The sequence below is a fragment of the Micromys minutus genome, assembly GCF_963924665.1.
Source record: "Micromys minutus genome assembly, chromosome: 29".
NCBI classification, from domain to species: domain Eukaryota; kingdom Metazoa; phylum Chordata; class Mammalia; order Rodentia; family Muridae; genus Micromys; species Micromys minutus.
Window position 1 is genome coordinate 29,475,849 of NC_137964.1, and position 22,277 is coordinate 29,498,125.

General features: G+C 42.0%; 1 protein-coding gene across 4 annotated transcripts in view; it reads right to left on the reverse strand.

Annotated features, from left to right (window-relative positions):
- MED13L (mediator complex subunit 13L) overlaps window positions 1–22,277 on the reverse strand; it is a 189,491-nt gene that overhangs the window by 148,502 nt on the left and 18,712 nt on the right. For all 4 annotated transcript variants that reach the window (XM_080941131.1, XM_080941129.1, XM_080941130.1 and 1 more), the window contains exon 2: window positions 5,788–6,025. In XM_080941131.1, the coding sequence (XP_080797257.1) occupies window positions 5,788–6,025 (238 nt within the window). The remainder of the gene's footprint in view (window positions 1–5,787; window positions 6,026–22,277) is intronic.

Here is a 22,277-nt window from a genome sequence, read left to right on the forward strand (position 1 = left end):
TAACCATTACTGACAATCAACCCAGCATAGAGATCTCCTGTACTTTCAGCAAAGAAACCATAGAGCAACTCAAGGCAGCCTAAGCACTCCCTGCTGCCTCATCTGAGCTTTTGCCACAGGCCTGGCGGTTTCCAATATGACAATGGATGGTAAGTAGAAATGGAGCAGCCTCCTCCAACCACCACAGAGCCCAGCACTTGAGCAAGACGCTGTAGACAAGCAGACAGTAATACTTATCTAGCGTTTCATTTATCTTCCAGTCCTATTGTCGATGTGGACTTTGCTCGGTTCTGGAAACTATTCTAACTAACTGGGTGTTGCAAAGTTAAGCTCCAGAACTATCAGAGATGTGACAGAAGCAGAAATTTCTTCTATACTTTGGTTTGCAGCTGGGTCAGCTACACTTAATGCCAAAATAGATGGTGACAAAAATGAGGGGACCCTGTGTTCAGACCTTGCTCTCCAACAAAACTCTAACCTCCTTCTGCAAACCTCAGTTTATGTCAGGGACACATGCCCTTTCCTATATAAAAGAACAGTGAGAGCATAATGTCACTTGACTATGGAAGGAAAAAAAGTGTTAACAAAGCCAAGACCAGTTCTCTACATATGCCTATGTCTCTAAAGCTTTTTAAAGCCAATACTCAAATATGCAATTATTTATTGAATTAGGCCTTTAGCTCTAACAACAGTTATGAAGTCTCCTGATTTCCTAGTCATACTCTTAAACTGGCCTCCCTGAACAGGGCTACAATTTTATCCTTTTAATGTACAAAAACCCCAACTACACCTTAAAGAGTTTGCTATATGCAAAGAGAAGCTTTTGAAAGAAAAAGAAACCAGTGGTCAGGAGAGATGACCAAACATGGCAATACTCAGAAGTGTCATGCAACGACCACACCACACACAACACACCTCTCACCAAAAGTATTCCCATTCATGCATAAAATACAGTTTGCCTCCTGTCAACTGCCATCCAATCTGCTCCAAAGATAACTAATAATGCTTAAGAGACCTTACAGGCTCGCTGCTCTGCTCTTACAGAGGTTCCCTGAGCCCACATCAGGCAGCTCACCAACACCTACAACTCCATCTCTAAGTGACCCAAAGGCTCTGACCCAGGTGCTCATACCCACATGCACAAATCCACACACAAACACATGCACATACATAATTAAAAATCATAGAAATCATTTTTAAAAGATTTTTTACTTGGGTTCACTGTAAAGTTTTCATGTTGGCTTAAAAAAAAAGAAAAAAAGAAAAAGAAAAAAATTAGACCACAATGTCTCTGCTTCCCAATAATAACCCCCAAATCGAAACTTTATTTGACTTTTCCCTAAAGCAATAATCTTTATAATTTTGCCAATTGCTTAATTTTCATATCAGCAGAACACGAGCCTTCCCTTCACATTCTATCTCACTACAATCTTGGTATAAATGTCTCATTTTTCTTTAAAAAAAAAAAAAAAAACTAATTACATGGTTCAGTAAGTTGCCTGCGGTAACACACTGGTGTTATTTACAGTAGAAAGTTAAGACCAGCTTGCTCTCTCAATTTCAAGCATGTTTAGCTTAATAATTCTAGTTCACTGAATCTCTTTCTATTCTTCATATGAAAGAACTTGAGTGGATATCTTTCTATAATTTCACAATAAGACATTGTTCAAGTCTTAATTAATGTCATATCTCTTCAGTATATATAACTCATTAAGTCAAATATTTAAGTGAGCATATATGTTCACACAGTCATGCAATGAAAACTACTATTTTATAGCTTTGGCAAACTAATTCGGAACAAAACATAAGAAAATAGAAACACGATAACATTTTAGGCCAGCTGTGGTGACACACATCTTTAATGGCTGTGAGGCCAAGGCTATCCTGGTCTACCCTCACATATATTCTTAGTGCTCTGTGCACAGCCCAGTGTGTGCTCCTGTCCTACACCCGTTAAGACCTCTGTCACCTCCCATCTTCCTTCAGCTTTCCTCCTTCCCTGACTTACAAATAGAAGCACTCATACAACCAAATACATTCAAGAGGTTCCCTGCTTTGACATGCGGCAGCAACCTCAATTATCTTAAGAGTGTACAACAAGCTTAGACTACTGTCCTCTTCATACAACAATCTGGGCTTGCTGGGAAACACAGAGAAGGGACCAGCAAGATGGCTCAATAGGTGCCTGAAAACCTGCATTCAAGACGCAGAATCCGGGTAAGAAGAGAGGACTCCCAAAAGCTGTCCTCCAATCTCTACTGAATGTCCATATAGCACATGCACACCCACAACATGTACACACATACACACATGTCCAGAGTACCACATATACACATATATATACACATACAGAAAAACGTATGGAAAATGCAAATAAATTTTCTATGAACATGTTACCTTTGCTACTGTGACATTTTTATTATTCCCCACTCAAACATTAAAACTAGAAAATAATTATTTAGCTTGAAAGTAGGCATTAATACGAGGTAGTACCTGCTCCACAGAACAGAATCAATTGCTTAGAAAATGCCAACATGTAATTCTCATCTGCGAGCTCCCGGTTGTCAGTGCAGTAGCAATGGCAGACAGCTGCCTTCGGTTACAAAATAACTGCCCTGTGTTAGCTCAGGTCTTTATTAACTTTAGCCTCTTAATCCAATTTATAGTGAGGGAACTAAGACAATGGTGGGTTAAATAAACTGAGCAAAGGCTCACAGCTGTTAAGTAACTCTGCAGGCATCCCAGCAAGCCAAGCCTCTGGAGCCTCACAATGCCTGTCACCTTCCCACCTTCCCTCACAGGGCTCCAGACACTTCAAGCATTCCAAGTACACAGCTGAGGAATCAAGGCTGTCCTGGAGCCGCACTCTTACTCCATGAGGCGACTTTACCACAGTGAACACGTGGATACCATGTGCTGAGGCAGCAGCCTGCAGTTTACTGTGTCTACCAGTAGTACCATACAAAGGATACACCAGGACAAGGTGCAAAACAGAAGCAAAACGCGCGAGCAGCACTTCAGCATCCCTGCTAATGCTGCACTCAGGCTGCCTGCCCTGTGCCTAACACTCACGTCTGCTAGCAGCTAACACTGATACTGCCCAAAATAAAGTAACTCTTCAACAGACTGGGACAGGAAGTGTGGCACTTTCCAGTCTGTGGCACTCCACAAGAAGCCCTCCTCCCCCTTCCTTACTGCTCTAGTCACTCTGCCACTCACTTCTCTAATTAGATTGCAAATATCTCCTAATGCTTGAGCCATAAAATTTACTCTTCAGCCACTTTTACAGGCAAAAGTGGACAATCTGTGTGACTGGCTCTAACTTTCCCAACAATCAGCACACTGAGAGGAGGAGGCACTCAAGGATGCCATGTCTGCTCAGCAAGCATACACACTTCACAGTTCTCAAAAGGAAAGAGCATAAACAAGACGCCATTCTCCTGGGCCAGCACACCAGTCAGTGGACAGCGTCAGGCAAAGCTGAGGTAAGCAGAGCATTGGTTCACAGCCATGCTCAAACAGCAGCTGTCCACACTGCCTCCTCTTTCACACGGCCATCCCGGTGTCCTGTCTAATTAAAATGGAGTACATCTGCAGGAAGTGGTTCGCGCCTTTAGCCCCTTCACTTGGGAGGTAAAGGCAGGCAGACTTCTCTGAGTTCCAGGCCAGCCTGGTCTATAGAGCAAGTTCTGGGTCAGCCAGACCTATAAAGTGAGACCTTGATTTTAAAAAATAATAATGTTTTTATGATTTAAAACAAAACAAAAGCTATTTTTTAAAAAGTCAATCTTCGCTTAACTCTTTGTTAATATATTCTCAAACTAACGAACTGAGTGTCTGACGTGAAGAGGCTAGGGAAGAGCCACCCAAGCCTACATGCGTTTCAGCTCTGTGACAAGCTGGTCTCCAAGAACAGCACTCACTCCTCAGTCAAGGAATACCGTTTATGTTCTGACTTGTCACAATTAAGACACCAATAAGGAGAAACAACCCAAAATCAGAAGAGCTGGGAGAGCTCAGCAGGTAAAGTACTTGTCACTAAGCTACCTGAGCCTAACTAAGCCTTACAACATACGGTAGAAGGAGGCAGAGAACTCCTGAAAGTTGCCCTGTGATCTCCACAGCTATGCCATGGTACACATGTCCTCCCACGATAGATCAGTGTTAGTCTAAAATACTTTTAAAGATTAAAACCTAAAGGAGAAAAATGTTTTAAAATCCACACATAAAAAAAAATAAGAGAATGCAATACTTTTATATTCAAACAAGCACAAATATAGTAAGGACCAGCTATCATCTAGAAGCTCTCTGAGGACTCTGAAAACCAAAACATAAGTGATGTAAAGCTCTAATTATATCTACATCACCTACTAATTACAAGAGGTTTGGAAACAGACATAAATTCTGAGATCTGCTGATAGCCCACTAGTAAGCAACCTCACCTAGACAAAGTGAACAACCACTAAAGCACCAGGGAAGAGTTGCAGCCCAGAGTTAACTCAATTAGTCCACTGTGCTGTACTGCCCCCTAGCTGCTATAGCAAGAAATACCACCAAGTGGGGGAAAAAACAAAAAAACAAAAAAACAAACAGGACTGCCAACAAGTTTCAAGAATTTGGCAGGAAATCCTTTAGGCAAATTTAGAACCTTTAAAGCAGACCCACAAGAATACACTAAAGTTTGTTTTATGTCTTCCCATAATAAATAATAAGAACATAAACTAACAAAACATCTCAGCAATGCCTGTAACATTTCAACCACAAATTAACTAGAGCAGGTTAAGTTCTAAAGCCAGGGAAGAAGGGCCAGCATTCCCCATGGAGATGTGGGCCAGCCAAGCAAGGTGCACTGTCACACAGCTCCACACAGCTCGGACTCAGCACAGCAGCGTGGAAAGGCCTGCCTCCAACTCTCAGAATCAACACTGGAACAGCTCCTGACTTAGAGAATTCTGTAGAATATGAACGCAAAACTTGGCTAGAGGAATGTATAACTACTAATGATATTTTCTACTACTATAAATGTATGGTAAATATAAAATAGTTTAGACTAACAAATACCTTGCATTAATTCAAAGTTTCCAGGTGTCAGATGCAAACTGAAGTCAAAATTTAGTTAGTTAAAAATTAGGACTTCTGGGATCAGTAAGAGAAATAAGCTGAGGTACTTTATAGAAACTTATCTTTCTCCAAAAACAATATTCAACGTCAATTTGAGATCCAGTAAAGGGTGAATTAGATTTCTATATTTTCAATTTGCCAACAGAGAGTTGGGCGGGCAAAGTCCAAAGAGAAAAACCGTTTCTGTTCATACAGCTATCTCACTAGTTACTCACAGTTCACTGTTAATTTAAGAATGGGACCAGAGAGCCTTGTCTCCACCCAGACACACATACTGGGTACACAAGACTCTAACAGTAATGATTTCAGAGGCCAGAAGAACAGGGTGGTGAACCCCTATATCCCAACTTACAAGAGGCTGAGCCAGAAGAAGTGCTTCAAGTTTAAGGCTACATGGTGACCCTCTGTCTGCAAATAATAGTAAAATAGACTTTAAAGTGATTTTACAAAATTCTAATTTTCAGCATGACTGGGGAAGAACAGAGTTTAAGGAAAGGGAGATGTGGGGGCAGAAGGGGAGAAGGGAAGATACTCTTTAGACTAACATATTTATTACTAAATGTTTGGGATCTCTGTGTTATGCAACTCTTAGATATAAATTCCAAAATTTACAGTTGTACAAAAAAACACATTGAAATGATTTTTAAGGAAAAACAAAACCCTTACCCTGCAGTTCATGATGTATTACTCCCACTAGGTTGGGCTCATCTCCCCACCAGAATATCCAGAGCTCTTTGCAGTCTGGTCTGACATCACGACGCCATACACACAGCAGGTTGGCTTGCAGGCAGCGGATGAAACTTAGCAGGATTGGATCATCTTGGGCTGGGGCTGAAATTATGGGTCCACAGTCCCCGTGCCCTCCAAAATTGTACCTACGCCATTTGATTCCTGTGAGTTCGGCCTGGAAAACAAGAAATTTGCAATAGTTTTGATTTTTCTTTTTTACTTATAGACCACTAAAAGCAAGTTCCTGTGGGAAAGCTGATAAACAGGCAATTATATGCCACTTCACACCAGTCTCTTCAAAAGAAGAGCACACACATCAGCCCTTCTCAGTTTCGGGACAAGAGTGTCAGAACAAACTAAGCATAGTAAATACCAAAATAAAACAAGCTGGTAATCATTATGTGCTGTTGAAACATTTTTATTTGCCTGATCATTTACTAGGTACTCATATTTTTAGATACAATGTTCAATCATTACTTCCTATTCAATTCACAAATCATACTTATTTTAAGACCAAATTAGGGGCTGGAGAGATTCACTACTCAGCAGTTAAGCTGCTCTTGGAGAGAACCACAGTTGGATTCCCAGCACCACACAGTGACTCACAACCCTTAACTCTGATCCCAGGAGAACCAGTGCCGCCTTCTTCATGTCTGTGGGCACAAGACACAACAGGCAAACACACATGCATGCAGGCAAAACTCTGATATATTTTTTTAAACTTTTAAATATTTGTATAAATAAATAAAACAAGTAAGATTTTAAAATAACTATTGAGGCATGGTGGCCCATGTCTTTTATTCCAGCTCTCAGGAGGCAGGAACAGTGGATCTCCTGTGAGTTTGAGGCCAGCCTGGTCTATAAACCAAGTTTCGGGACATCTAGGACTATGTACAGGGACGACCTCAACAACAACAAAAGTCCAAGATGACTGTTCTTAACACAAAAACTTGACACTGAAACTATTTCTAAATCCATACTTGGAAGCACTTAAGATTCACTTCACACTAGGAATGGCAAGCCAGCCCCAAATCTGAAAATCTACATCTGAAACACATAGTTCTAAGGACTTGGAACAAGGGGTTCTCTGCTTGTAGAAGACATCCCAAGAAATTCCCACTCCCCCACCTCTCTTCCCCACCTCAGCAGCCAGGTTCAGGAGGTGAGAGTTTTCAGCAGGGCAGCAGGGCATGCTGAACAGCTCCTCAGGAAGTAGCTGCAAACAAAGCTAAGGCACTTGGGGCAGCTGAAGCATGTTACTTAGCATGCAGCACAAAGCTTGCCTCCTAAGCAAGCCTCTGCTGTAGTTGGGTCTTTGTTTTTTAAACACATTTTAAACCATGGAACTTTAAACAAGCAAGCAGAGGCTTCGTTCCACACACTTCTACTTTCAGATTTCCTGAAGCTTAGGTCTGATGAGCTGAACAGAACATCAAAGACACTTCAACACAAAGGGAGTGTGGCTCCTTACTTACTGGCTACAAACTGGAACCATGCACTGGACCAGAGAGAGAAGCTGACCCACCACAACCCTGTATCAAACAGCCCATGTGCCCCTCCCTTCATTCCTCTCTCGAAAAGCCAATCATTTTTATGGACAAATTCTTTTTTTAAAACAGAAGCACCATAGGGAAGAAAAGTAACCATCTGCAACCCAACAAGGACTAACTCCAGGTGCTTGAACAGCTGACACACGGCACACCTGTGAGAGTGTATTTAAGAGTCTCACTATGTAGCCCTAGCTGGCCTTGAACTCACTATGAAAGCTAAGCTGGTCTCCAATTAAACAAGACCCACTTGCCTCCACAGCACTGGGACTTAAGGTGCAGGACACCGTGCCTGGCACATTTTCCTTACGTAATATGGTATCCCCAGAATTTATAAAGCATTTCTATTGCATCAGGCAAATGGAATCTGAAAGACCATCTTAGATATGTGCAAATACGGCATTTCTATAAGGCCTGGGGATCTGAGGCAAGGCAGGCAAGCAATACTGACGCAAGGAAGGGACTCCGTGCCCATGGCGGCTCACCTCTTCTCACTGCCACGCCCATACCCTTTTCTAGTTTTCTGATCAAGCCAATGCTTCTTTTAATGAAAGTAATACGTCAATGCTTTAATCAGAAAGTCTAACACTAATTTCTAAATGTCAAAGGAGAGAAACTAAAAACAGATTAGTTCAAATTGGTGAAGATAAGGAAAAGACTCATTTTAAGCAAGATCCCTGGGCAGGAGGGGAAGGGAAAGTGGCCACCAAACACACAGTACAAGTCACTATGGTGACAGTGACCATGTTTCAAGAGCTAGAAAATGAGGGCACACTAGCTGAGTCTGTCCCCAGGAAAGCTGCGCACTAAAGCGCTTCCACCTGTAACACCCTCAAAGTCCAGTGGGCAAATATCTGGCTGATCCCAGATGGTTCTCTAGCACTGGCTCTCAGTGGCAGAGGGAGGGAGGCCACTGTCACTGTTGTGCTCTTACAAAGCTGTCCATGCAGCAGTGTGCTGTAAGCTCCACACAGCACTGCCACAGGAACCGGGAAACTTCAAATTACTTCAAAACATTCAGTTCCCTTGCTTTAAAGCTAAAATTAAGTATTCGAAAAGTCTACCTTGATAAGCCTTGACACCTAACAGATGACTATGATAAAGCCAACACTGCGGGGTGGGTACTTTCAATCTTGGCTCAGCGTCTAGTACGAGAAAAACCGACAGCGCCCGGTCCCATCATTGATGCTGTTATCTCCCAGGAGCAGGAGTGTCCAGCTCTGCTCCCTGAGCCCTGCAGGCAGGTGTTCTGCCTCTTCTCAGCCACAGAGCAATAGAGCAAAATGGCCTTAGAAGAAACCTCAGAAATGAAACTAAGCAGCTTGGGTCCTCTAAAGTCCTCACAGACTACTGAGACAACTCTCCGGCCCTACTGATCTCTCTGATCTCTCACTTACTGTGGTACGGAAGTGCTATGAGGGATGGAACTAGGCTCCCCCTCAGCAGCAGCCCTTTACCTGATGAGCCATCTCACTGGCCATTTTGACAAAAGCCTAACTCTAATACTCAAATTTTCTTTTCAAAGTCTTGAATCAGCACTGAACCTAGTGGCACAAAGCAGCTCTGGAGAGGCAGCCACTGAGCAGAGGCCTGGGAATAGTGTCTGAGTACACTGGGCACGGGAGCTCTCCCCACCTGCCCCAGACCTTCCAGCCACATAGCTCAAGAAGTTAAACTCCTAACAGTTAAATAACTCATCCATAACCATAAACCTGGCAAATGACAGGTCCCAAACATAAATTCTTTCCATTCTGCCAAGCTCCTTCATGGGGTTAATGCTAAAAATTAGCCCTGGAGGATTAGAAAATCAGACAAAGAAAGCATCATGGGCTCAATTTAGCAATGACTAGAGCTCATGGCCACACTCTCTCATCTAAGAATGCTTGTGGCTTTCCCCGTAGTCTTCCTGGGGCAATAAAGAACGGTCATACTATCTCAAGAATCAAGAGATGCAGGTACTTACTGCCAAAGGCACCTACACACAATCACTGGAGGATAGTATACTCCTTGGGGGATGTGTATTTTCCAAAAAAAACTACCTATCCAACAGCACAAGGGGATGGAGGAAGGGGTGTTCAACAGTGAAGGTTTCCTGAAAGAGGAGCTGAGCTGGTGGGACAGCTGACATAAGCGAAGGCCACTGCAGTGAGCTCACAAGGATGTTAAAAAATAGACTCAAACAGACCATACCCTTCCCAACACCCTCCATGCGATTTGGAGACTTTGTATTGATTCTCAGTCTTATTCATTAGGTACAGTGTGCTCAAATAGCTCTTGCTTTTCACACTAGATGTTTCACCACCAACATTATATATTTGCAACATGGGCCCAGAGTTAAAACCACCTTCAGTGATCCTAAAACAGAATAAAACCAACAAATATGTTGTTGGTAAGAACAAACCAAGGTTTACCACCCCAGATCGAACACTGCAGGAGATAAGAAATACAGGTTGCGGGCCTGCTCTCTTCACAACGTGTCTCCACGATGTCAGGAAGCCTACTCCACCCCAGGGTGCTTCAGCTTTAGGAGCTATAAAGTGCTACAGCTGACCTACATACAAGAAATGAGCTCATCTCCTGCCCCAAACTAATTACAGCTCACTGGCAAAGGCAACTTGTAAATGACACCAACCCTTATCAGACATCTCAGAACCATCAGTGTTAAAATTTACAGAAGATATTCAGATTTAAGAAACCTACTGGGCTGAAAAGTAGGAAGGAACTCAGTGGTCCAGCATTCGCCTAGCATGTGCAAGGCCATGGGAGGCAGACGGCATGCATCTCTTACTGCCAACATAAGTGCCCTAGAAAATCTCAAGTGTGCCTTTGCCCTCTCCCTACTGTGACAGAATTACTACTCTCCAAGATTAGGAAAATACAATAAACACATTAACTCACCTCAGATCAAAGCCAGGAAAGGAACACAAATGTTGCAGATGAATAGCTGAGTAAACACAAACACACACACACACACACAAGCACAGGCACACACTTCTGCTCTTTTTAACCACACTAAGCATCAGTGAAGAAACGTGTGTCTTTGAGCCATTCTCTCCTGTAACTACAGACATAACAGCAGGTTAGACAAGAAAGCATCTGCATTTCAAAAAGACATGAAGCTGGTGCTCAGAAGGAGAGATGTGGCCCTGAGTAACCAACCCCAGAGACATAAAAGGTGGGATGCAAGCCACTGGCAAAAGTGCTCTTCAGCCTTAGGAGCTGTGGACACCAACACCTCTGAGAGGGGTGAGAAGAGGAGAGACACACAGTAAGAAAACAGGTTGAAGCCTGCTGATCAGGCCTGAGAGATTTAGACATTCTCCCACTGCATCCCAGCAAAGAACACAAGAAATTTCTCCAAAGACAGAGGCTATGGAGAGGCAGAGGCCATGCTATGGAAGGCACTGCGATCAGAATGAAAGGAGACCTCTACACACAGATGAGGTGACAGCCAGGAATGGTCCCAGTCAACCCTGAAGTACCAGACGGTTGCTAGCCAGCCTAGAAGGGACCCCAAAGCAGTCTGGAATCTCACAAGCTACAGAGAAAGACCCCAAGATACAAACTCAAGTTCTGCAAACAAAAGCAGCCTGCCTCCGTGTGCGTAGGCACAGTAACAGACAGCACTCGTGCACTGGACACTACCTGTAGCTTTGCCATCAGCACCTCTATGATCAAGGGTTACTAATGAGCTGAGGAAACCCAGGTCCAGACACAGAGCTAATAAAGGGTTAGAGGAAAAGCCTAAACTGTGAGAAGAAAACATCTAGAACATTAATCACTGATTCTCTCAGAAACTGGAAAGGTGGCTGAGTAGTTAAGAGCTCTGGGTGCTCTTGCAGAGAACCAGGATTCAGTTCCCAGCATCAGCAGAGTGGCTCATAACCATCCCTAACTCCAATTCCAGGGCATCTGATACCCTCTTCTAAATTCTGCAGGCACCCAACAAACACATATTACATTTATAGGCAAACCACTCTTATATACAAAATAAATCTTTAAAAAAAAAAAAAAAAGCTTACAGGGCAGTGTAGTCATTTAAAACTGAAAAGGAACAGAATGCTCAAAGGAAGTAGAATGAGACAAAAACTCAGTGAAATACTGGAAAATAAAGTTCAGGAACTCACACACACAGAACATTGACAAAATCAAAACAGAGCAGGTAGGGAAGAGTGAGAAGTAAATGGAAGATAAACCAAGAGAGTTAAAAGCTAAAGTCAGACTCCTAGAGCTGGGCTCCAGATCCTTGGTTAGAGCACAGACCTAAGGATGCAGCTCACTGCAGAGCATGTTCCACTATGGAAGTAAAAACTCTCAGAAAAAGAAAACAATGAAGAATTCATTACCTAATGTAATAATTCATGGAAACATCTTCTCTCTTACAAAAAAAAAAAAATCCTGTGAAACACTGGGTGAAAAGACCTCTCTGGATATCTAAAAGTAGCAATGCGAAGAGCCGCACAAAAGGCCCTACTCCACCATGACATGTTACAAGACAAGACCCTCCAGCTTCCACAGAGGAAGACATCACATGAGCAAGAAAGCAACGTGCAGTGACTTTCCCATGATCTTAAGAACAATTCTGGAGACCCTCAGCCAAAGCAGACAGATAGAGCTACCAAATGCAGAGCAGGAGGAGCAAGCCCACTCAAATCCTCATGGTAAAAAAGCCTCTTTTCTCCAGGACTGCAGAGTGTGAGCCACAAGCAAGAGCATCTAGGAGACTGGGGGAAAGCCAAGGAAGGTCTACAACTGATGACAACCATGGGCCAAGCTTAACCAAGTGACCGTGGCGGGACACACAGTCCCAGTAAAGAAACCTTAGGAAGCTGCTGCTGGTGAAATGCCGGTCTAACTGAGGACTCCAAGGTTTCTGACAATAGGGCAAAGGGGAAGGATGGTCAGGTAAGATAGCTTCTTATTGTGGGACCTCATGTAGGGGAGAGAAAAAGTTGTCAACAGTAAAGTTTCTAAACAAACAGTTTTCAAAACTTAAAACAATGTTGTATGAATCCAAGGTCTTTCAGGCACTTTGACCATATTGTATCTCACGACTTCACCACAGCCTTGGTTCTGAATATAACACAGCATGCGTACAATACAACTCACGCACCGTCAAACCACACTCAACACTGCCTATACCACTTCAGCTCTACTACTATATAACTACACACTCACCTACTGTGCACACAAAGCTTTCTCTCATAGACACATGATGGGTGAAACAAATATTTCCAGTAACATCAGCATGCTTAAATCAGCTATCTCTGGTTGGAGGTTTATATAGGAATGGCCCCATAGACACACAGGTTTAAGTACTTGGAGTGGCATATTAGGAGATTTGGCATTGTAGGAGGAAGAAAGTCACTGGAAGTGAGCTTTCAGGTTTCAAATGCTCAAGCAAGCTAAGCCCAGTGTCTCTATCTCTTCCTGCTGCCCACTGAACCCAACGCAGAACCCCTTCTCCAGCACCATGTCTGCCTGCGTGTGCGCCTCCATGCTTCCTGCCATGACCTGCAAGCCAGCCCCAATTAAACACTTTCCTCTCTAAGAGTGGCTGTGGTCAGTGTCTCTCCACAGCAATAGAAACCCTAAAACACTCCCTGTTTTACTCAATTATAGTGTTTGCCTTTGAAATTTGCTGTCTGAATCCTTGAGTTTCTTTTGTTTTGCTTTGGTTTTATTTCTAACTGTGTATGTGTCTGTGTGGGTAGGAGGAAGCCGAGTACAGGTGCCCTCCATGGCTGAGCAAATCAGAACCCCTGGGATGCTGAGCTGGAGTCAGAGCTGGAATTAAGAGGTCAGTAGCTGCCTGGTAGGTACCGGGAACGGAACCTCAGCCCTCTGTGAGAGCAGCATTCACTCTTCACAGCTGCGCCATCTGTCCAGTCCTGCTCATGTCACTTTCATAAAGAATTGCTCAATCAAATTTTGGCTTGGGATTAAGGATAGAATTCCCAACAATTTATGAAATGGTCCTAAATATACTTCTGCCATTTTGCACCACATATTTATGCAGAGTGGCATGCTCAGCACTGACAAGTATAAAATAAAGATGTATCAGCTCTACCTCCTACACTTCATGGTTCTGCCAAGACTTAATTCTTTGTGTAAAAAAGAAAAAAGTAACTATACCCACTTCATTAGTATGAAAATCTGCTTTCATCTTTAATAAGCAGTATAATTATAAGCATACCAAATAATTATTTTTAAAGTAAATATATAGCTTGGTTTGGGGTTTTCTTGGAGGGGACATTGGCTTTGGTTTTTAGGGGGTTGTTTGTTTGGTTGGTTTTTAGGACTTCTTAGTTATTAGTAAATGCTTGGCTTATACACCCATCTTACATATCTATGTGCCCAGGATTGCATACAAGTTTCTCCAGCAAAATATAATTGAGAGGAGAAAAGGTTTAAGAAAATATAGGGATGCACCTTAAGAAGGAAAAAATGCCACACATAGTGGCATATGTGGAAGGCAGAGGCAGGCACCCTGGTCTACAGAGTGAATCTCGGGACAGCAGGACAGCCAGAGCTACACCAGCCTTGTGTTTAAAGAAAAGACGACAAAGAACAGGAGGACAAGAAGGGAAGAGAGGGAGAGGGAGAGGGAGAGAGAATATGTCCAACTCCAAATGATACTAAAAAAGGAGAAGCCATCAGAACTTAGCAAATAGTTCTGACACCTATTAACATGAACACAATGTTAATCCAGAATCTAAACTAACTCAAATTACCGTTTGGTACCAATTTTGTGGGTAAAGTGCAAATGAAAGGGGTGTGTCTCTCTGTGCGTGGTAGAAAGGACACACTAAAACATGTGAGACTCCTCAGGGTTTAGAAATGATAAGGAAGAGAAGAAGGGCAGCCACAGATCTAAGTCCACAGCTCGCTAGCTGACCAGCAGCTATGCACTCTACAAGTCCTCGCTAAGCTGCTAGGGCTGACCTCCGGCCATTCTGCAGCTCACACAAACCTAGAACTTTCAATCCTCTACCTTCAGTCTCTGGCACCTCCATACCCACCCAGTCTGACCTTCACATAAAAACTTAACTCTGCTTGAAAACAAGGAAAATTAAAATTTAAACAAAAATTATCCAAATGTAATAAATAATAAAATATAGCTACTGCAACGTTATCCCTCACAAATTTCTAAACCTCAGAATAATTTAGTACCCCATAAATTGTAATGCAAAACCAAAATTGTACTAATTATCACTATCATTTTAAGATTTATTTATTTGTACGGATGTTTTGCCAGCATGTATGTCTGTGCACTATTCGCATGACTAGTACCTTCATAAGCCAGAAGATATCAGATCCCTGGAAATAGAGTTACATATGGTTGTGAGTAACATGAGCCATGTAAATGCTGGGACCTGAACAAATCCCAAGTCCTCTGCAAGAGCTGAGAGTGTTCCCAACCACTCAGTCATCTCTCCAACCCTCCTTATTTTTAATACAAGAACCCTTTCTGTAGCCCAGGCTGACCTGGACTCACAATGCAGCTAAGGAAGACTTTCAATCTCAGCCATCCTCCTGCCTCAGCTTCTGGAATGCCAAGTTTAAAGGCATGTGCTCCCGCTATCTACTTTCTTCTCCATTTTAGCTTACTGAAAACCCAGCTAGGCAAGCAGACACTTGTAGCTCAAGCTTCTCCTAGCTGCACCTTCTTCAGAGCATCTGATGACAAGATAGCTAGATCCCATCAGACTGATAATTTCCATAACCTGAGAAATACAATATAATACTATCTATTGATCCATACAATGGAGAATTCAGTACAAAAAAAAAAAAAGGTGACTTTTTCAAACTTTATTTTATGTTTGAGTGTTTTGACTGTATGTATGTTTATGCACCATGGGCATGCTCATGCTGCAAAAGTGTCTGCCAAGGCCCAAATAGGACAGCAGATGCCCTAAAACCGGAGGTGTGAATCCTCATGGATGCTAGGAATCAAAAAATTCTCCTTAACCAATGAGCCATCTCTTCGGCCTAAAAAAGTGATCTATAACATACACATTTGCTGATTCAAAGCTCTTTATTAAATATTTTTTGAATCATTTAGTTTGCCAATACTAATTCAAAGTGAACAATAAAGACGGAGAAGGTGGCCAAGCAGGTGAAGGTAATGGTCACCAAACCTGATGACCCAAGTTTAGCCCCCAGAATCAACACATGGAAGGATAGAACTGAATCCTACAAGTTGTCCCCACATCTAGAAATACACACATGAATGCCATGTACACACACAGGTGCACACATGCACATGCAAATAAACTGAAATGTTTAATATAAAAATAAATTATAAACTTAGTGTGAACAAATTCTTAAGCTTAAGAACTATTTGGTGTCCCATAAATTGTGTTTAGATGCCAAAAGGCTATTTTTCTGCTTTTGGTTTATGTATGTATGGCCAAATGCTGATACATATGCAGGTATGTGTGGGCATGCCCACATATGTGTGCACATGTGTTCAGAGGCCAGAGGTCAGCCTCAGGTGCCACCCACCTTTCTCTCCCCTGAAACTTGACAGGGTACCAGTTAGACTAAGCTGGTCCGCCTCCCCAGCTCTGGGATTGCGCATGTGCATCATGCCCAGGCTTTTTACATGAGTTACTGGGATCAAACTAAGGCTCCTCATGTTTGTAAAGCAAACATTTCACCCACTGAACCATGAAGCAAGGCTGGCCTTGGATTTGCATCGGCATAACAGTAAAGTGGGTTCAGAAGTGTAGTTTGTCAATAAAAGTTTCAACACAGTTAAATCTGGTGGTTTCATTTCTAGTCATATGCATATGTATGTATGCACACTGAGTGCAGTGCTCAGAGGCCAGGAGAGGGCGTCTGCTCTATGAAACTGGAGTCACAGGCAGTCCTAAACTTCACAAGGAAGATGTTCAGAACTAAACTCAGGCCTATGAAAAAGCAATGTGTGTTCTTAAAATACTGAGCAAACAAGATTTTGTTATCTAAATGCTTTCTTTTAAAAAAAAAATTATTTGGGGATACGGGTTCTCACTGTGTAGTCCTGGCTGTCCCAGAGATCAGCCGGCTTCTGCTTCCCAAGTACTGGGATTAAGTGTGGGCACCACCTAGCCTGGTGTGTTAAATTACATCAATAAAATGTAATGTCTAGGTTCTACACAACAGTTCTAACTTACCAGACACTAATGTTTCACTTCTAACTACTAGTGTCACACTTTGAAAAGAATACAGCAAAGCAGAACTAAGGTCCAGGCAAAGGCTCTGTGAGTGAGGAATACAAGCACTTCCTTGCTAGAGGCCACCTGGCTTCATGTGCAATGCTCTCAGCAGACTGACAGCAGCAAAGATAGAGTAAAGAACAAATCACAAGGTCAGAAAGAGTTGAGTGAAGCTGACATGGAGCTGAGTGGCTTTGGGGTACACTAGATCTGCTCACTGCCGCCGCCGCCACGCCTGCGTGCCTGTGTGGCTGCTGTGTTTGGAAGGTTGTATTAGCATACAGCTATGCTCATTGTTCACATGGTGCTAGGCCACTACAGCTATGCTCTAACTCTGACCAGATGGACCACATCCTGAAGTAAGTCCTCTGTACTAACGATGACTTCCACAAAGAAATGAGACATTTAAAATATAGATGAGGCGGAGGAGACTCAGCAACTAAGAGCACTGGCTGCTCTCACAGAGGACCCAGGTTCAGTTGCCAGCATCCACACAGCAGTGTATAACTGTCTGTAATGACAGTTCTAGGCACATACAACATCCTCTTTCGGCCCCCAAAGGTATTATTCACACATGGTGCATAGACATGTATGCAAGCAAAACACACATAAACATATTACTAATAAATTAATTCATTAATACTTAATATTCTTTGTGGATGTCATCCTAATTCAAAAAATTAACTAATAATTAATTAAAATTAAAGAAAGGTTCACCTAAATTTTTCTCCTACCATAAATAAGCAGAAAACTGGGCAAAAAAAATAAAATTTTCATATTCAGGCCTTGGCCAATTGGCAGTACAAAATTAGGCTCTCCAAGAGAAGACAAGTGAGAAAGAGTTTCAAAAGTTGAAGCCCCTGGAATCTAGAGTACATACCAGAAAGAAGACAATTATGTAGGAAATCTATGTTATAGGGATTCTCTGGAAACTTCCTGAGCACCACACTGTGCACTGAACAGAGTCAATAAGGCCAAAGACTAACTAGAAAAGCCACTCTGGGCTGTAACAATTAGCCATGCTACACACTGACTGAAGACCCAGGAGGGCAGTGTTCATAAGCAAGAAGTTCTAACATGAAGACGACACTAACAGACAAGCCTCAAAACACAGAAAGGCAGATACCTTAGCTGCCAGTGTGTGACTACCACCAACAAAAGTGTAATCACCAAAGAAAGGGCAGCACAAGCTCACAAGAGCTGAACATCACACAGCAGCACTCAGAGCAAGGAGGGAGGGAGAGAGGGAGGGAGGGGAGGGAGGGAAGGGAAAGGAAGGGAGGGACGGACAGATGGGTGGACAGACAGATCCACTACTAGGACAAAATCAATGAACAGAGCCAAAGATTAAAAGAATAATATAATTAATAGACAGCACTTTAAAAACAGCTGTTATAAATACAGCCAAGAATTTAAAGAAAAATACAAATATGCACCACAGAAAACTTGCTATTTAAAAGTCAAATACACAAAGTGTGAAATGAGAAGCTCACAGAGTATGCTTACCCACAGATGGTAGGGGGAGTGGGCTGGGAACATGAATGTAGGTCAGTGTGGACTCCAGTCTGGATGCAGGAGGCACTGACAGAAAGCACACTATGGAGCTACCTAAGCTCAAAGGGATCTACAGGAAGGTAAAGCTAAGATCAGAAGCCAGCATTCTGACACACCACAAGACCAACATCCCAGATTGTGGGATAGTAGGTACTGCACAGAAAACTGAACAACAGCCAAATTATCTACAAATTTTATGAGAACAATTCATCTCTAATTCAAGGAGGTCAGTAAGCCATCAGCAGCATAAACAGAAAAAACAATATCAAAATAAAACTCTTGAGAACAATGATGAATGTAAATTCTTAAAAGCTGTCCAAGAAAGAGAGTATGCATAGGAAAAAGACAGAAATAATACTAAATGCAGACTGATGAGGAGACTCGGAAGCTGGAGGCTAGGATATGGCTCAGTTACGAAAGCACTTGGACTGGGTAAGGCCCTGGATTCCATCACCAGAAGAAAGGGGAAGGAAGATATGAAAACCAGAAAAATTTGCAAAAGACCTACAGGTCTGTTATAAAAGAAGGTGGGTGTGTGTGTGTGTGTGCGTGTGTGTGTAGTCGTATATTTAAATTTTTATTTCCTTTCAAAGGGTACATGGAGCTAGTGTGGTGGCACATGCCCTTAGTCAGAGCACCTGTGAGGCAGGCAACTCTCCAGCCAGCACTATACAATGAGACTTATTTTCAAACAAAGTGAAGGAAAATGGGCCTCAATAGTTAGAGTATATACTGCTCCTACCAGGGACCTAGCACAAACATCAGGCAACTCAAACTCTCCAGTAACTACAGCCCCAGGAGATCTGATGCCCTCCCCCCAACCCCACTAGTCTCCTTGGGCACCTATACTCACATGTACATACCCCTCCCCTCACAGATGTGTATACACATATACATGTAATTAAAAAACATTTTAATGAAGGGATAATTAATACAGAGTAATTTTTTGGATGAACAGAATTTAATACACCTATGCTAAACAAGGTTTTCAAAAGTTCTTCAGATAAAAGGAGGAAAAAGTACCAGAAAAAAAAATCCAATGTCAGAGAAAGATATATAACATATAAATTTAAAAACTAAACCAAAAAAAAAAACAAAAAACAGTAAAACGGTAGAAAAATGAATATTCACTATAAGAGAGTATTAGTTCCTTACATAACATTAAAGCCAGCTCCAAGAGGGTGACCATTACTAGAGTAAAGAAGGAAATTTTACAATTAAAAAAAGTCAGATCTGCTGAGAGTCTTGTTGGCACCTCCTTGTTGGCACTGGCAGAGAAAAGGGAAAAAAAGGAGCCCATGTCCAAAGTCATCCTGGGCCACACGTGAGATCAAGCCAAGCCTGGTCTACTTAGAAATTCCTTGTCTTAAAACAACAAAGTTACTTCTTCAAAAAGAAACAAAAACTCGAGCTAGCACCTTGCAGAGCTTCAAGGCAGGGAGTAGAAGGCCAAGAGAGGGGGAGACACATTGAGGAGACTGTAATGGTCTTCACAGCACCAGGAGACAGAAAGTCACTATGGCAAGAGATGTGAGCAGCCACTGTTAACCAATGAGCCCAGGGCAGTTATAAAACATTTCACAACAGCAGCAAAGCACACTAGTTTTCAAATGATATGGAAAACTCACCCATAAGAACCATGTGTTGAGCCAAACACACACTAATATGTTATTAATGATTTAAAACTCTGAACAAAATTGTTAGAAATTAATACCAACAACAACAAAATCTGGAATTCCTTTATTCCCTATAAAATCTGGAATTGAAACTTCCAAATAATACATGGGTAAAGAACAAAGTACTTCTGAGCTGATGACTGAGTCTGATACACCAAAATGTGTACAATGTAATTAAAGAGAATTCAAATACTAACACCAGAAAGGCACAGACAGAAGGTTCATGACTCTGCTGTCAGGGAAATAACAAAAGGTAAGAAATACAAAGAGACTAACAAGAAAATGATCAAAACCTAAAGCTGGTTCTTAAAAAGATTCATAAACCTGACAGATTTCTCTAGACAAAATCCTGAGCATAAACAGACATAGTCCTGCCCAGAAGTGAAGGCGTGTCACTGTGTGCCCTAAAACACTGAAAAGGACACACCGATCACAAACAACTTTTAGTTTAGTAAAGAAAGCCAGTTAAGCGAATAAGAATTTGAAAAAAAAAATGAAACAACATCTACCTACCTACCTATCCCCCAACAGAATTCAAACTTTCAAACTTTCCCACGGGTGCCAGTAGATGAAGGCGCTTGCTGGCAACCAGAGTTTGATCCTGGGACAAATTTGAGAAAAGAAAAAGAACAATTCTACAATTTGTGCTTCTGCTGCCACACATGCACCATGGTACACACATGGGCCTCCTACACACACACACACACACACACACACAGAGAGAGAGGGGGGGGTGGGAGAAAATAAATGTTTATTTGTTTACAAAATTAACAAAATTACTGCAAATATGTCCTAAACAAACTCAGCAAACAGCCAGGTATGCACACCTTTAATCCCAACATTTAGGAGGCAGAGACAGATGGAACTCTATGAGTTCCATGCCAGCCAGGGCAACGATATAGTGAGATCCTGTCTCAAAAATAGAGAAGGAAGGCTATTCAAAAATCACAAGACTAATGATAATCCTGTGGCACCAGGACCATACAGAAGCTTCATAAGAAGTCCACATGCCAGCACTCTTTATGGGAATGAGTATAAAAGCTGTGAAGATACTAGCAAATCCAAACTAACACACACAGAAAGGTAATGTACCATGAACTAAATTTATCTGGATTAAGTCTGAAAAACATCAACAGAGCCAAATCTGTCTCTCAACAGATGTGCACACCCATGCACTCACACATGCATAGATGAACATGCTAATAAACAAATGTAAGAAGAAAATAAACTTAATGTAGGGACACAGAAACAGTTAAGAGTGTTTACTGCTCCTGTAAAGGATGGAGTTCTGTTCCCAGCGTCCACAGCAGGCCACTCACAAGTGCCTATAACTCCAGCTCCAAGGGATCTGATGCCCTCTTCTGGCCTCCTCAGACACTAGCACACATATGCACATATACACACATAGGCACATAAAAGCAAAATAAATCTTATGGGATAAAAGCTAATTTAATTGGGAAATGTTCAGAAACCCAGAGTGAACAACATGGTGACAGAGGACTCTGCCTAAAATCAAGAGCCAGGGTAGGTCACATGCTGGGCACCTTCACTCAAAACTGTACCAGAGGTCCCAAGTAGTACAATACATCAAGAAAAAAAAATGCAGCTCAAAAATTTTTGAAATAACTTATCTACAAATAACACTGTACTTTGCTGTTACAAAACCAAAGACCTCTATAAAATAGTTACAACATATTACAGAGTTTAGCAAAGTCAGTACACACAGTAAATGCACTTCTCTATATCAGCAGTAAATAAGTAGAAACATTTAAACCATTCTTTTAAAATAGCATTAAAAAGCATACACAATTTAAAGACAAATTTAAATGCATGTTTCAAATCTACACACAAAACCTACCTTAAAAAAGTGAAAGCTATAAAGACAGACATGGTAGCATCCACCCACAACCCCACATAAGCCCAGCAGAAGGGCTTGGGGTGGAAAGAGCACATCAGGTACCAGACCACCTGAGCTACTCAGGAGACCATACTGCAGAATACACACAACCTGGAGACGAACTGGGTGGTGAAAGGAAAGCTGGAAAGTATAGCTCTGGCAAAACACTCACCTACCCCCAAACCCTGTTTTGGATCACTAGCAACACACGCACGCATGCACAAAACAAAATCATATGCATGAACTAGAAGCCTTAATTATTATCAATACAATCTGCCAATTTGACCTATATATTCAATATAATCCCAATCAAATCTACACTGCACTTTTACAAATTACCAGATTAATTTTAAGGTACAATGGATTCTAAAACTGTATCTCGACAGTGGAGTGCTTACCTAACACACAACACCCAAGGTTCAATCCCAGATACCAATTTTTTAAAAATAATTCATCAAATGTTATATTGAGGCCAGGCATGGTAGTGAACACCTTTAATCCCAGCATTTGGGAAGCAGGGGCAGACAGATCTCTGTCAGTTCAAAGCCAG